General features: G+C 33.9%; 1 protein-coding gene across 3 annotated transcripts in view; it reads right to left on the bottom strand.

The window, feature by feature from the left end:
• LOC139487492 (leucine-rich repeat serine/threonine-protein kinase 1-like) overlaps positions 1 to 16,416 on the bottom strand; it is a 203,550-nt gene that overhangs the window by 17,930 nt on the left and 169,204 nt on the right. For 2 of the 3 annotated variants that reach the window (XM_071272339.1, XM_071272337.1), the window contains exons 13-21: positions 15,693 to 15,845; positions 15,266 to 15,388; positions 14,457 to 14,721; positions 9,687 to 9,819; positions 8,863 to 8,957; positions 8,498 to 8,620; positions 7,908 to 8,107; positions 3,839 to 4,776; positions 3,269 to 3,292 (exon numbers count right to left, since the gene is read on the bottom strand). In XM_071272339.1, the coding sequence (XP_071128440.1) occupies positions 3,269 to 3,292; positions 3,839 to 4,776; positions 7,908 to 8,107; positions 8,498 to 8,620; positions 8,863 to 8,957; positions 9,687 to 9,819; positions 14,457 to 14,721; positions 15,266 to 15,388; positions 15,693 to 15,845 (2,054 nt within the window). The remainder of the gene's footprint in view (positions 1 to 3,268; positions 3,293 to 3,838; positions 4,777 to 7,907; positions 8,108 to 8,497; positions 8,621 to 8,862; positions 8,958 to 9,686; positions 9,820 to 14,456; positions 14,722 to 15,265; positions 15,389 to 15,692; positions 15,846 to 16,416) is intronic. The other variant, XM_071272340.1, reaches the window with a different exon arrangement.

The raw sequence follows: 16,416 nt of genomic DNA, 5'->3' as shown, positions 1-16,416 counted from the left end.
TATTCCAAATAGGTTAAAATCCAAGAAATTTGCACAGCAGGTGCTTCAAAAACATTGCAAATGGCACACTTCCGGTTTTTGAAACTAATTACGGATCCAAACTTGGAAAAACCATGATAATTTTCCGGATTTCATTTACGATGTCAAAAAAAAAAAAAGAATTCCGACCTACCGACCCTATTTTTCAAAATGATGTTACCGGAAACACATATCTTTTTTTTTAAGGCCTTACACTTACCTGTTGTTTCTAAATCAAAAACTACTACTGATTCTTCTCCTCCAAACTTCATCTTCGATGGAATAGTTTCTGTGTCAATATGTTCTTGCACTTCTATTTCTCCTCCATAGGTGTCTCCCTCTTTTACTGATTCTCGCTGATTATCTTTCAATTTCTTGGACTAGAAACAATAAAAAAAACATTTAAGAACAATTATGGAAAAAGTGATTCAGATCTATGCAAATGCACAGTGGGATGTTTAGAACAATTGCTATTTTAAGTTGAAACATTTAATGTCTCCTTCCTATCAAAATTGAGAGCCAGAGAATTCTCCATCTGTGGGTTTTCAACCAAAATGTTAATAAACTTTAAGACTTGTGGCTAAGTTTGATCAAATTTGGCCCAGTAGTTTCAGAGGAGAAGTTTTTTGTAGAAGATTACAAAAATTTACGAAAAATTGGTAAAAACGACTATAAAGGTCAATAACTCCTTAAGGGGTCAACTGACCATTTTGGTCATGTTAACTTTTTTGTAGATCATACTTTGCTGAATATTATGATGTTTACAGTTTATCTCTATCTATAATAATATTCAAAATAATAACCAACCAGTTGCTTCGCAGGGCGCAGCATTATACAACCGCAGATGTAGAACCCTGAACAGATGGGACAAGTATGGACACAACTTTTAAGTTTGATACAGCTATAAATGTGGATTGTGATTAAATAGTTGACACAACATAGGTTTATGTCACATTATGATTTTGGACCCTTTGGACCTTAATGTAGACCAATTTGAAAACTGGACCAAAAATTAAGAATCTACATACACAGTTAGATTTGGCATATTAACATTTATTCAATTTTTGATGAAATCAAACAAAGTTTAATTTTGGACCCCGATTTGGACCTACTTGAAAACTGGGCCAATAATTAAAAATCTAAGTACATTTTTAGATTCAGCATATCAAAGAACCCCAAGGATTCAATTTTTGTCAAAATCAAACAAAGTTTAAGTTTGGACCCTTTGGACCTTAATGTAAACCAATTTGAAAACGGGACCAAAAATTAAGAATCTACATACACAGTTAGATTCAGCATATCAAAGAACCCCAATTCTTCAATTTTTGATGAAATCAAACAAAGTTTAATTTTGGACCCTTTGGGCCCCAAATTCCTAAACTGTTGGGACCAAAACTCCCGAAATCAATACCAACCTTCCTTTTATGGTCATAAACCTTGTGTTTAAATTTCATAGATTTCTATTCGCTTATACTAAAGTTATAATGTTAAAACATTTAAATTTCAATGAAATATGAGTATTTACAATTAATAAAATTCCAATTTGAAGAAATTCCATCCAATAGTAAAAAAGTAATTGCAATTTGAATAATTTAATCGTATATTTTCAGGTCTTTTCAGGTCCACTTTCAGGTCTTTAGTGTAACCCTTATATTGATTATTTTTATATTTCCCCATGATCATAGTTAAGTAGTTGTCTCTTGAAAACAATCACCATTTGCATTCCTTTTCTATATAATTACCTAAACAAACTTTGTAGTTGATATCAAAGCCTTTGCCATTGCTCTTCTTCCCCGTTGGTACCAGACTGATGTGTTGACAAGCACTGCTCGGACACGAGATATATAAAAAACTAGCCATCCCATAAATCACCTCATCTTTTATATCAGATAATCTAAGCCATGAACTGCATTTCTCACAGTTCATGGACCTAGCCAGCACATCTAGCTCAACAACCCGTCTTCCTTGGAACCAAGGTTTGGAGGATCCCAGTTCAACATTTTCCCCAACTTCCAAATCAGTTGCATTTACACTTGTAGGTCCTTCTACAAAAACAGCGCCGTAATCATGGTCTTCACCTCGTAATGTTTCCTTACTATTCATTTTTCTCATACGGTCCGCCTTTTTACTTCTTCCTGTAGTAGCCATCTTTCCACGAACACGTTGAGAATACTTGTCGTCTGCCATGTTTGTTGTTTACCGCCGGAGTTTGCAGACGCGGTTCCGGTTCTATATTTACCATGACAATCACGTGACAATTCAAAACATCACGTGACGTAATGTCCTGCTCTACCTTAAATGTATTTTCATTATTATTATTTACATCAAATATCAAGTAACATCTATCAATAAAAGTCAAATTGAACTAATTAAAAAAATCAAATCCAGTGAACCTAATAAACAGACACAACAAGTATAAGCATTGTTTTCATGGCACAACTACATTGTGTAAGTAATATCTATAAATAAAAGCAATGAAAACTTACATAAATAAGAGGTTGCATGCCATGTTGTGAAATTGTATAACTCACCCTGATTCATGTTATTAGATGTTTAATTTTGTATTATACAATGCATCTCGTCTCTCTATTTTTAATATATGTGCCATGTTCAGTATATAAAAAAGGAAGATTTTGAGATAGAGGCTTGCTAGGATTACACCTCTAATGTGGGATATTACAGTATACCAATCAGCCCATGAGTGGGGGTATAAAGGCAATTATTTAGGTTCAGATTAAAGTATATTACATTATTGTATATAGCTAGATGAATAAAACAAAGGCTGGAATGTAAGGAAACACTTCATACTTACAACTGAAATACTTATCTAAGTATTTAAGAATTGAATGCGTCTTTTTGTTATTTTATTGTGTATAAAAGTGTTGATGGAAGCACATTTTGAAAGGCTTTTTACAATCCTGCAGTGTATTAACTTAACATAATAACATATAAGAATAAAAGAATTCAGCACAAGAACAGAGAAAATGCTCTTCAAAATCTGGCATTTTCTCTGCTCCTAAGCCTCTTTCTTTTATCATTTTAATGTCAATTCAATACTCAATTCATTTTTAAAACAGAGTGCTTTAAGTGAAGGTAGAATACATTCACAAACAACTTGCAATGCCTAAATCATGTCAGCAAACTAACAAAGGCAAGAAGGTTACAAGCAAAATGATTAACAAGGTTAAGTGCATATCATATATAGAGATAGATATGTTATAAAAGCTTATTATAAAGTACAACATCTTACTCTGTGGATATACATAGAAATGACCTACAATTTATGTATTATAATTTAAAACAGTTAATACAACATACTTTTGGGGTCTCTTGTTACATATAAATATCTGAAAAAAGTCAATACCTTATGGAATATGTCCAAGTAATTCAATAACACATAAACTTGACCTCTCATCTATAACTTTGACTAAAATTCATTGGGAACCATTCTCATGACAGATGAAAAGACTGTGAGATGGACAAAATAGACGAAACAAACTCACAGACACAAAGGGACAGACACATATGTTTATGTTACCCTTCTGCAGCTTTATTGTATGTGTATATTTATGATGACCATTTCACTTGATCATGACAAAAACTTCTAACCTTCTAAAGAGACAAAACTTGTTATTAAATTGATGGATTGTTGACTGCAGAAATACTAAACTTTGGTCTTGTTTTTGCATGCTTATGTCAAATACTACCAAATAGCACTGACCTTTCATCTAAAATTGTAAAATGATTTAAATAAAAAAAAAATAAACATGCACACATATAGTTTCCATTTTATGTAATGGTTACCATGATATACACTTACTCATCCTCCTCGTCTGTTTCCTCCTCAAGGTCAAATGTAGAGGACACTTCTGAATCATTAGTAACAAGCTGCCATTGTAATCTGGTATCCTTCCCATGTTCTTTCTTAACAATGTTCTGTAAGCAGTAGGGACAGGGAATTATCCTAGTGATTAAATACCGGCCAAAACAGTTTTGTTCAAACCGGGAACAAGCTATATCAGGATACCAGTCCTGTAACAAGTTGTCAACATTTTCCGTTACTTTGGTCAAAAAGGCTGCTGTCGCCTTCTCTTCCAGGAATATTTGTTCTTTCCTTGATGATGTCAAAGTTTGGTACGGTCTGTTCTCCATGTTTTCTGCAAAACTGAACGTTATTGAATCAGAAGGGAAGCACATTTCTAATACTACACTGTTTTTCATGTCCAATGGCAGCCATTGATCTTCTAAGTAACATTTGAGATTGTGTTGACTGTAGGTACACAGACCAGGTTTTCCAGCATGAATCTCTTTGATTCTGAAGATAACTGTACCATGATGTACTAACTGTAACCCTGTCTGCCATGGCTGCCAGAATGGTTTCCGGTGTTTCATACCAGGACACATATCTGACACATCTTGTGGAAGAGGGAATAGTTCTAAAACAATCGGCAGACTTTGAGGATCTGCCAGCATTCTGGTAATTAGACGTGGCCAGAAGCCACTTGGGAAGTAGGTCATTATGTATAATCTTGCACATGCAAATGTAACATTGTTGGTTGCCATGGTACTCAGCAGAATAAGTTGTGACGTAGGAGAATCATGGACTTTGTGATAAACAATTGAACCAGTTGGTGACACAGAATCTCCTGATTTGTTAGCAGATGTCATGGACTGTGTACCAGACAACACTGATTCTCCCATACCTCTATACACCGTAGAGGCAGGCGATGGCTTGTCTACCTTTTCCATCAGATAAATCTGCAATCGAAAAATTACATTAAAAATACTGCAAGAAGCTATATTTGAAATACGTCATTGGAGGTAAAAATACTGAGAAACATTGGCGACATCATTGAAAACTAACCAATCAATAACAACTTCAAAACAACTGCCAATGAACAGTATACTGGCAGATTGTTTGAGAGTCAAATCATTTACTTTTAAGCCACTTAAAGACTTCCATCCTATAATGGCATTTAACAATTATTAATTAACCAACTCTAAGGCAAGGGGGGTGGTGTGTACGCACAGCCAATTGATTTAACCCCAACAGATATTGTACCAAGATCAGGCTTTCATGACCATGTGGTGTTCATTGTTGTTACCCAAACAGATATTATACCAAGTCAGGCTTTCGTGACCATGTGGTGTTCATTGTTGTTACCCAAACAGATATTATACAAAGTCAGGCTTTCATGACCATGTGTTGTTCATTGTTGTTACCCAAACAGATATTATACCAAGTCAGGCTTTCATGACCATGTGGTGTTCATTGTTGTTACCCAAACAGATATTGTACCAAGTCAGGCTTTCGTGACTATGTGGTGTTCATTGTTGTTACCCAAACAGATATTATACAAAGTCAGGCTTTCATGACCATGTGTTGTTCATTGTTGTTACCCAAACAGATATTATACCAAGTCAGGCTTTCGTGACCATGTGGTGTTCATTGTTGTTACCCAAACAGATATTATACCAAGTCAGACTTTCTGGACCATGTGGTGTTCATTGTTGTTACCCAAACAGATATTATACCAAGTCAGGCTTTCTGGACCATGTGTTGTTCATTTTTGTTACTCAAACAGATATTGTACCAAGTCAGGTTTTCTGGACCATGTGTTGTTCATTGTTGTTACCCAAACAGATATTGTACCAAGTCAGGTTTTCTGGACCATGTGTTGTTCATTGTTGTTACTCAAACAGATATTATACAAAGTCAGGCTTTCATGACCATGTGTTGTTCATTGTTGTTACCCAAACAGATATTATACCAAGTCAGGCTTTCATGACCATGTGGTGTTCATTGTTGTTACCCAAACAGATATTGTACCAAGATCAGGCTTTCATGACCATGTGGTGTTCATTGTTGTTACCCAAACAGATATTATACAAAGTCAGGCTTTCATGACCATGTGTTGTTCATTGTTGTTACCCAAACAGATATTATACCAAGTCAGGCTTTCGTGACCATGTGGTGTTCATTGTTGTTACCCTAACAGATATTATACCAAGTCAGACTTTCTGGACCATGTGGTGTTCATTGTTGTTACCCAAACAGATATTATACCAAGTCAGGCTTTCTGGACCATGTGTTGTTCATTTTTGTTACTCAAACAGATATTGTACCAAGTCAGGTTTTCTGGACCATGTGTTGTTCATTGTTGTTACCCAAACAGATATTGTACCAAGTCAGGTTTTCTGGACCATGTGTTGTTCATTGTTGTTACTCAAACAGATATTGTACCAAGTCAGGTTTTCTGGACCATGTGTTGTTCATTGGTGTTACCCAAACAGATATTGTACCAAGTCAGGTTTTCTGGACCATGTGTTGTTCATTGTTGTTACTCAAACAGATATTGTACCAAGTCAGACTTTCTGGACCATGTGTTGTTCATTTTTGTTACCCCAACAGATATAGTACCCAGTCAGGCTTTCTGGACCATGTGGTGTTCATTGTTGTTACCCCAACAGATATTGTACCCAGTCAGGCTTTCTGGACCATGTGTTGTTCATTGGTGTTACCCAAACAGATATTGTACCAAGTCAGGTTTTCTGGACCATGTGTTGTTCATTTTTGTTACCCAAACAGATATTGTACCAAGTCAGACTTTCTGGACCATGTGTTGTTCATTGTTGTTACCCAAACAGATATTGTACCCAGTCAGACTTTCTGGACCATGTGTTGTTCATATTTGTTACCCAAACAGATATTATACCAAGTCAGGTTTTCTGGACCATGTGTTGTTCATTGTTGTTACCCCAACAGATATTGTACCAAGTCAGGTTTTCTGGACCATGTGTTGTTCATTGTTATTTCCCCAACAGATATTGTACCCAGTCAGGCTTTCTGGACCATGTGTTGTTCATTGGTGTTACCCAAACAGATATTGTACCAAGTCAGGTTTTCTGGACCATGTGTTGTTCATTGTTGTTACCCCAACAGATATTGTACCCAGTCAGGCTTTCTGGACCATGTGTTGTTTATTGGTGTTACCCAAACAGACATTGTACCAAGTCAGGTTTTCTGGACCATGTGTTGTTCATTGTTGTTACCCCAACAGATATTGTACCCAGTCAGGCTTTCTGGACCATGTGTTGTTCATTGGTGTTACCCAAACAGATATTGTACCAAGTCAGGTTTTCTGGACCATGTGTTGTTCATTGTTGTTACCCCAACATATATTGTACCCAGTCAGGCTTTCTGGACCATGTGTTGTTCATTGGTGTTACCCAAACAGACATTGTACCAAGTCAGGTTTTCTGGACCATGTGTTGTTCATTTTTGTTACTCAAACAGATATTGTACCAAGTCAGGTTTTCTGGACCATGTGTTGTTCATTGTTGTTACCCAAACAGATATTGTACCCAGTCAGACTTTCTGGACCATGTGTTGTTCATTTTTGTTACCCAAACAGATATTGTACCAAGTCAGGTTTTCTGGACCATGTGTTGTTCATTGTTGTTACCCAAACAGATATTGTACCAAGTCAGACTTTCTGGACCATGTGTTGTTCATTTTTGTTACCCAAACAGATATTGTACCAAGTCAGACTTTCTGGACCATGTGTTGTTCATTTTTGTCACCCAAACAGATATTGTACCAAGTCAGACTTTCTGGACCATGTGTTGTTCATTTTTGTTACTCAAACAGATATTATACCAAGTCAGACTTTCTGGACCATGTGGTGTTCATTTTTGTTACTCAAACAGATATTGTACCAAGTCAGACTTTCTGGACCATGTGTTGTTCATTGGTGTTACTCAAACAGATATTATACCAAGTCAGGCTATCTGGACTATGTGTTGTTCATTGCTATTTGTATGTGTTTATCTATTTTCTTAGAAAAGTCTGGTGTTCAATGTTGTAAATTCTTAATATAAATAAAAACCTTAGCATCCATGTTTGTTTTAATGACATGTTCCATTTCATTCTCTGTAGGTAAGAGTGAGGGTATCAATAGTTTGTTACTATCAAACTGTAGAGCTACTTCAAACTTCTCCAGTAAACCACAGATATACGTCTGCAAATCCTCAGGTTGAAAGGCTGACTTGTTGAATAAATTTTGCAAGTTCTTAATTTTCATCACACCTGAAATATGGGGAAAATTTAAATTGGAGTACAACATCTAATAATTGATTGGTGTTTGCTCATTGTGAAGTGGCAAATATTTCAAACAAATTCTAGGCAATCTTTTACAAGTGTTGACAAGATATAAAATGTTATTACAGAAAAATTTTCCACTATCAACGTCTTTTCCAAAATATTTCATTTGAAATTGAAATTACTTTCATAATATCTGAGAATAAACATGAATTTAATGTATGTCTTATTTATCAGCTGGAAACTAAATCACAAAAGAACATTTTTTGAATTTATTTTATATTGAAAACAGTGATGACTGACTGACCTTTAGTATACGTAATAATACAGTAAGTATAAACTTAAAAAAAAGTCATATTTAATAGCTGTGGCACTGACCATTTCTACAAAAGTTGTTGACTTGGTCCACTGTAACAACTTGGGCCAACTGATCACATAACCACTGAGGGTCCAAAAAGTATCGGTCCTTTAAACCAATTCCTTCATAGTGAAATAATATTCCTGAAATGAGAAAAAAAAAAAAATCCAATTATATTATTTTTACATTATAGCTTAACATTCTAGTTAAATTAAAAAAAATTCTTCGCTTTGTCATATTTTACTTTCACTTTATATAATCTGTTTACTATAAAAAGAAGCTGTCACTAAAATGTAATGCCATACTATTTCATACAACTACATATATAGTTTTGTAAAGAAATAAAACAGTTTAAACAGTTGACTTTTCATTGACATATATTTACCATTTTCATGTAAGAACCTTGTAGCCTGATCAAGGTCATCTGCATCTCTGAACAAAGATTGTGACAAGTTGTTCATTTTGTCCATGGTCTTCAACCTGAAATTATACAGTAAAATCAGCATCTCTGAACAAAGATTGTGACAAGTTGTTCATTTTGTCCATGGTCTTCAACCTGAAATTATACAGTAAAATCTGCATCTCTAAACAAAGATTGTGACAAGTTGTTCATTTTGTCCATGGTCTTCAAACTGAAATTATGCAGTAAAATCAGAACATCTAAAAGAATTTTCATAGCCAGCTGCCTTTTTATCTGTTGTTTTTTAACTGAATTTGTACAGTACAATCAGCATATCTGAACAAAAACTGTAATTTATTTGTATTATAAGTCACAATAACACCAAGTGACTAATTTATATTAAATATTTGCTAAGAGTTGCCACCAAATTTACTCTAGGAAGAGTCACTTGACCAAAGAATGACCAATTTAATTTGATTTAACTAGAGATTAAAATGAGCTGATGGTAAATGTAAATGTAAATCATTTTAAAATCATGGTAAGATATTGAGTGGATCTCTGGTTTTATAAGAAAGGCAGGAAATTGGAACAATGTCTGATTTTTTAAATAATTATAACATAAACTGTTGAACAACGTTAAACAGAAAAATGAACAATTGTTGACTTTGTCATTTTTTGAAAAGCAATCCCTCTGTCTTGCTTTTCTGCAACATTTTGTCACAGGCGAGACAACAAATACATGTATGAGTTTTAAACAAAACAATTCCTTATAATGTCATATTTCCAATAGACCTCTAAACAATACTAACACATATGAATCTTTGTCTAGAACTGGATCTTTCTTGCACTTGATCCTCTCCTCAGCTAAATCCTGTATGATATCTTTCAATAAAATGTACTTCCTGGGAACTTTATGGTTCAACAATTTCTCATGTTTTCTCCCTGAAAATAGACAACAACATTTTGTCATCAACAACAGCACTCATAAATTTAAATCAAAGCACCAAAGGCGCTGTAGGCAGTTAAGTAAAAAAAAGGAGAGGCAAAATACGAATATTGTTGAAAAATTGGTGAAAATATTATCTCGGCTATTTCTCAAGTATTGAATAATGTTTGTACTCTAAAGTTTTCACTATCCAATCCTGCCACTTTCAAAAGTTATGTCCAATTATTTTTTTTTAAATTTAATATCTGCGATTATGCACATACTATATACACTGTCACATGTAAGGGAAGAGTTAAAATTGTGCCTGTCCATATTGAGGACCCAGTAATTTGGTAATTGTTGCTGTATATCATATCCATTTTTCATAATTGTTTTGTACATAAATCAGGCTGCTGTAGTTTTATTGTTTTACATTTGTAATTTTCTGGTCTTGTAAAGCTTACTATGCAGTATACGTGTAGGTTTTGCTAATAGTTAAAAGCTGCATGGAGGATTATTCTTATCAGATTAATAATTTCAATAATGGGGTCCAGAAGTGGTGTATGGTTTAATTCAACTATATTCTAAAGTATGAATATGCCATATTAGCAGTTTTAGTTGCATCAGTTGGTGCATCTACATTGTATGCACAATCATCAAATCATAGCTGAAACTATCTTAAGTGGTGTAATTTTCTTGTAAGTTATTTTACAATAAATGCTGATGTTGTTATAATGGTCTAGCAATGATAAAACATTTTTTGAAGCCTGTATGGTTGCCTAACTATAATTGCATACTTTCTTCATTTATTTTGGTGGATATATATATAGTTGTCTCATTATGATGCATTGGCTATCATTCCACATATTCTTATCTTTATAATAATTGTACATGTCTTATCTATAATCAGCTTTTAATACAGAGACATGTTTTGCCTATTTGTTATTTTGATAATACAAATAAAACAATTAAAATAGAAATGCATTAACATGTAAAATATATTCAAAGACAATGATCCATGACTGATTGTACAGGGCTGAACAATCCCTATGGAAATAAGATGTGCCAACACTTATACAACTGCTTACCAAATAACATTGACTTTTCATAAGTTGTCCCATTTAAACAAACCCTAACACATAGATTACTGGTATCTTAAACTAACATAATTATAGTCAAAGTCAATAGATCATGCATATGACCGAGGGGTAAGGACCAAATATCCTCTATGGAACTGAAATGTACTAATGCTTCTTCACCTACATGGCAATCATCATTGACTTATGACGATTGGTTTCCTTCATAGTAAAATAATCAAAAGCTTTATGAAATTTCAAAGTAACGTAAGTTTCCAAGTGAAAAGAGAATAATTTAGGGGGCAGGGTCAAATATCCTCAATTGAAATTGAAAGTGACAAAGTTTATACAACTGCACACCAAATATCATTGACCATTCACTAGTGGTTCTTCAATAACTGACCTAATAAAAAACTAATACTCTGTTACGGGCTGTACATGTAAACTAAGTTTCAGAGTCAATTGACTATGACAAAGGGGGTAGGGCTAAATATTCTGGTAATCAGGTAATGAGATATACCTATGCTAACACAACTGCGTACCAAATATCATTGACCTCCCATAAACTAGACCTAATCACACAATCACAAACTACATTTTTGTAATACATTGTTGATGCTGACCATGATGACAAACAACACAACTATATATACATGTATGCCTCTCTTTTTGACTCTGTCATCTTTGGCAAGACAAAAATTCCAACAAATTTAATACAAATATTTTGTCCATCTTTTTTTAATATTTCTTTATTCTTAATTTCTTAAATAAATCAATGCTGCATTTACACATAATTCGATATCAATTTGAAACGTTTAACATGTTTAATGTCTACTTCAATACGCGTCAAAATCACTTCACTGTCCAAATGAGCTTGATGTTTAACTCAATTAATAATATTCATTGTTGTAACTGCTGGCAAGTTTATAAATAATTCCTGTCAGAAAGCTGAATCAAAACTTGTTGTATTAGTTGACATGATTACACCTGGCAAAAACAATCTTCAAAATTGATCATGTATGTAGATGTACATGTAGGTATATGTAAATATTTTCATAACATCGTACATGTAGTAGTCTAGTGTTTCATTGTTGTTGTGGAACTATAGGGGTGAATAGACAATCCAGTTGCTACAGAGAATCATGTATTGTACATATACATGTACATGAATGCCTTGCCTCTTCTTGTAATTAGCCATTGCAAAAGATTGGAATCAAGCTGAAATAAAAGCAAATACAAATAGGTATACTATTCATTATTGCTTTAAAATTTTTACATTTACAATGTAGCATAAAGGCTTCATGTCACGTCCACCTGTATTTTTGTCCATCTAATGAGTTAACCTTTTTCAACTGATTTTTATAGTTCGTTCTCATGTTGTACTGTTATACCACTGTACCAGGTTAGGGGAGGGTTGGGATCCCGCTAACATGTTCAACCCCGCCACATTATTTACGTTTGTGTCTGTCCCAAGTCAGGAGCCCGTAATTCAGTGGTAATCGTTTGTTTATGTGTTACATATTTGTTTTTCGTTCATTTTTTTATATAAATAAGGCCGTTAGTTTTCTCGGTTGAATTGTTTTACATTGTCTTATTGGGGCCTTTTATATGGGGTATGGGCTTTGTTCATTGTCGAAGGCTGTACGGTGACCTATAGTTGTTAATGTCTGTATCATTTTGGTCTCTTGTGGACAGTTGTCTCATTGGCAATCATACCACATCTTCTTTTTTTATATATTCATGTCTAAAATCTTTATGTATTAGTTTTTTCCATGTTCATGTTCATTGAGGCCCTTATAATTACATTTGTAATGCTTAAATTCTCTAGGGTCCCAAGTCAGGATCGTCTGGCCTTTGTTAGTCTTGTATGATTTTCAATTATAGATTCTTGTGTATAGTTCTAACTTAAGTTTAGTATGACATGAACTCCATAATCATTGAACTAGTAACTTTTGTTTAGGGGTCAATTGAAGCAAGCCTTCATGTTTTAGAGTTTCTCGCTGCATTGAAGACCATTTGGTGGCCTTCGGCTGTTCTCAGCTCTTTGGTCGTGTTGTTGTCTTTTTAGTACATTCCCCATTTTCATTCCAATTTTATTTGAAATTGTTAGTGAAATATCTTGATCACGGATTCGCTGTCATCCATTGCCAATGTTATAATAAAATAATATATCTGTTCTATAAATAATTGATGTAGGAATTAAGAAAAATACTGTTCGTAACTTGTTAAAAACGTAACTTCGTAACGCACAACGTTACCTTCTACAGGCTTCTTTTCGTACCATGCGAGTTTTATTTCACAGTAATTTCATAGAAAAGTGGTTTACCAGTATCAAGTTGCTGAAGGAAACAAAAAGTTATGATTCTTGAAAATTTCACGAATGCTTAAATATCCGGAAAATGAAAAGTGCTTGTAAATCCATAAACTGGACCCCTGTTGTGTTCACTTATCGCTACACTGACCTTCGGTGCAAAGCTTTAGATAGAACGGCGGACCAGTTTAGTAAATCCAAATCAATTACGGCTTGGGAAGCGTCACAAATTTCGTACTTAATATTTTACAATCATATACTTTTGAAGTGAAATAATGCTGTCCATTAGCAAATTATTGATAAAGTAGTAATCTTAATATTTTTTAAGCGCCTTTGGCTATATCAAAGCACATGTAGCAGTCTGTAACACCAAAGCCTTAACTAAAACACGATGAAGGAAACCATCTTGAAATGACCTTGACATCGACAAAATCTATAAATACGTATTCAAATGAGGTCCCGATTAAAATTGCAAAGGCCCTGATCGAGTATAATGTTTGGGGGTTTCCACGATACATAGCAAGTACGGAGAGACACGATGACAAATAATAATAACATCAGCTTGCATTAAATAATTAAATAAAATACATATCTTCATACAATGTAGAAATAAAATAATCAAGTATTCTTACAAATTCAAGACTTATACAGAGAGGAAGTAAGACAATGCTTTTAAATATTTACCTTTATTGGGATGGAATCCACCAAATTCAACGGCGTCACTGATTAAAAATAGCCGCAAAATTATATCCATGCGCCATTTGGCAAATTTTAATGCCTTCATTATAAACATTTTCGGCAATGAAATTATTCTTACAATAGCTCACTTACATCTTCATCAAAAGCACAGACGATAAAAAGCTATGCTTAACTTTTTAATTAGCACTTTTTCAAATGGGGAACATCAATTGTTTTGGGAAAATCGACGATCATTTAAGGTAATCTTCCTTATATTTATTGTTTTTCATAACAAAAAGTGTGAAAAAAATGTCTAATTAGTTATAAATAATCTACCAGACCTGCCAGATCAGAGAAATGGCACTTTTTCAAAAATTCCCAGGGGGGAACCAAAATCCAGGGTGCTCGCATAAGGCAGCTTAACTGCCTAAAAATCCTTGCACTAAAACGTAAAAAGTGGTTTTTTTTCAATTCAACAAGGAAAAAAAGATGATAACAGCTTACAAGAAAAATATTCAAGCCATAGCCAATATTCAAATATAAATGTTTTATATATCCTTCAAAGTCAAAGAATTTTAGTATCACTTACTTGGGTGTTTCAGTTCAAAGACAATGTCATAAATTTTATCCACCAGTTTTTTGCAGTCTGAGCTATCTTTACAGTTAATATTCATCATGCCAAGAACATTGGGTAAGCCAGCTTTGTCTGGTTCATCAACCTTCACAAACAAATTATCTATCATGTTCTTCATAGACTCCTCAAAGTTAGCAGGGTAATTGTCTCTGGTAGCTCTGGCTGTCAGCTCATCTTTGTGTGTCCCCACAATGAGAACAGGTGCTCCAGGAGCTCTAGCCTGAAAATTAAATTGCAATAAGTTGTTTTTTTGTGTGGTTCAAAATATGAAGAGGGGGTTCTAAAATTCTAAACATCAAATTTTAGACCTAGAAGCTGAAGCATATAAATAGTTGATGTTAGTGTGTTCCAACATAAATTCAAGTCCCTAGGAGCCTATATACTAATAATTTTTGTCTTTTCTTGTAAATTTTATAGGGTTTTTATTTTCAAGAAATTTTAATGTTTTTATATAATTAAAGATGTTATGTTTGCAATATATTTTTCCATGTCTTAAAATAATCGTCAAGAAAATTGTTGGTTTACTGTAGTTGTAATGCTTTTTTTTCTTGGCCTCAGTAAAACTAGGTTTTTTATGTCTTTGTTATAGTTTTTAAATATCAATTTGTGACAGTCAACCCTGCTGTTTTGTATTCAGAGCTTATTTTCAGGCTTAAATTACAATACAGTTATCTTTGAAGTTCAAATACCTAACATGCCATGTTTCCCTGACATAATTACCTATATATTAACTAACCACTGCCATGTTTCCCTGACATAATTACCTGTATATTAACTAACCACTGCCAGATACCGAACACTCCCAGCTCCCCTGATGTAACTTTCCACATGACCAGGTAAAGGGATCTTGGTGAAAGGAAATACTGATGTGTGGCATAGTACTCTTTCTAAAGAAACAATTATAAAGGTTAATATTTAGCACTGCAATTAATATAATTACAGTACATGCATAAAATAAAAGTTGGTATTTTCTAAAAAGAGTTATGGCCAATGATGAACATAACTTAACTTAAAATTTACTGTTTTGATTTCCTGCAAATGAAAACACCAGCCCTTTCAGATCATAAAACTTATCTCTGAACTTGGAGTGCAAAATTTGTGCATAACACACTTAATATGATGCTTGTATTTAACTTTTTTTAACCCTAGGGCTTGGGTCTATATCCTCAATATAGAGTTGGGTATTATTACCTGTCCACCGAAATCCCAGGTCTTAAATACAACAATACCCTTGGACCTTTTCTCTCCAATGGTAAGTTCATTGATATCAATACCCACAGTAGAAAGGAATTCTCCATACGGTTCAGAACTAGCTTCTCTCATAGTCTTTCTCTCATTCCAGTGCTAAAAATAGATTACATCAAATATGTTTAATCTCCAAAAGATCCAGAACTAGTTTTATCATACTCGTTCTTTCCTTCCTATGCTGAAAAACAGCTGTGTGATATTGCTTAGTTTTTTAGTCTCTCTTTTTGTTTAAGGTATTCATACTTCAAAGCAGTATTCTAATGCAATTATTTTACAACAATTGTTCTGATTGGATAACAGCAAGCGTAAAATTCTCTATCTCCTTGTCTGTAACTAAGGAAGCCGACATTTTGAATTTCGGAATGTATTTTAACATGTTATTTCTACAATAATAAACAAAAAACTCATTTGTTGCGCCTAAAAATCTTCTTTTTATCAAATTTTATTACATTCTAAAGCAGCACAGAAGCCAGAAAACGCCCGGTGTTTATGTTTGACGCTGGAAGCATACCTATGACGTCACCTAGTGTAGGGACAAAAGAACATAACATCTTTTTGCGGAATTTTCTTTAATCAGCATTTTACACCGAAATAATGATTGAAATTTAATTATAAACTTGTTTAGAATAGAGATAACTGTATTGTATTTGAAGCTTTGCGGACGTCC

The sequence above is a fragment of the Mytilus edulis genome, chromosome 9, assembly GCF_963676685.1.
Source record: "Mytilus edulis chromosome 9, xbMytEdul2.2, whole genome shotgun sequence".
In the NCBI taxonomy this organism is placed as follows: Eukaryota; Metazoa; Mollusca; class Bivalvia; order Mytilida; family Mytilidae; genus Mytilus; species Mytilus edulis.
This window is presented reverse-complemented; position numbering and strand designations above follow the sequence as displayed.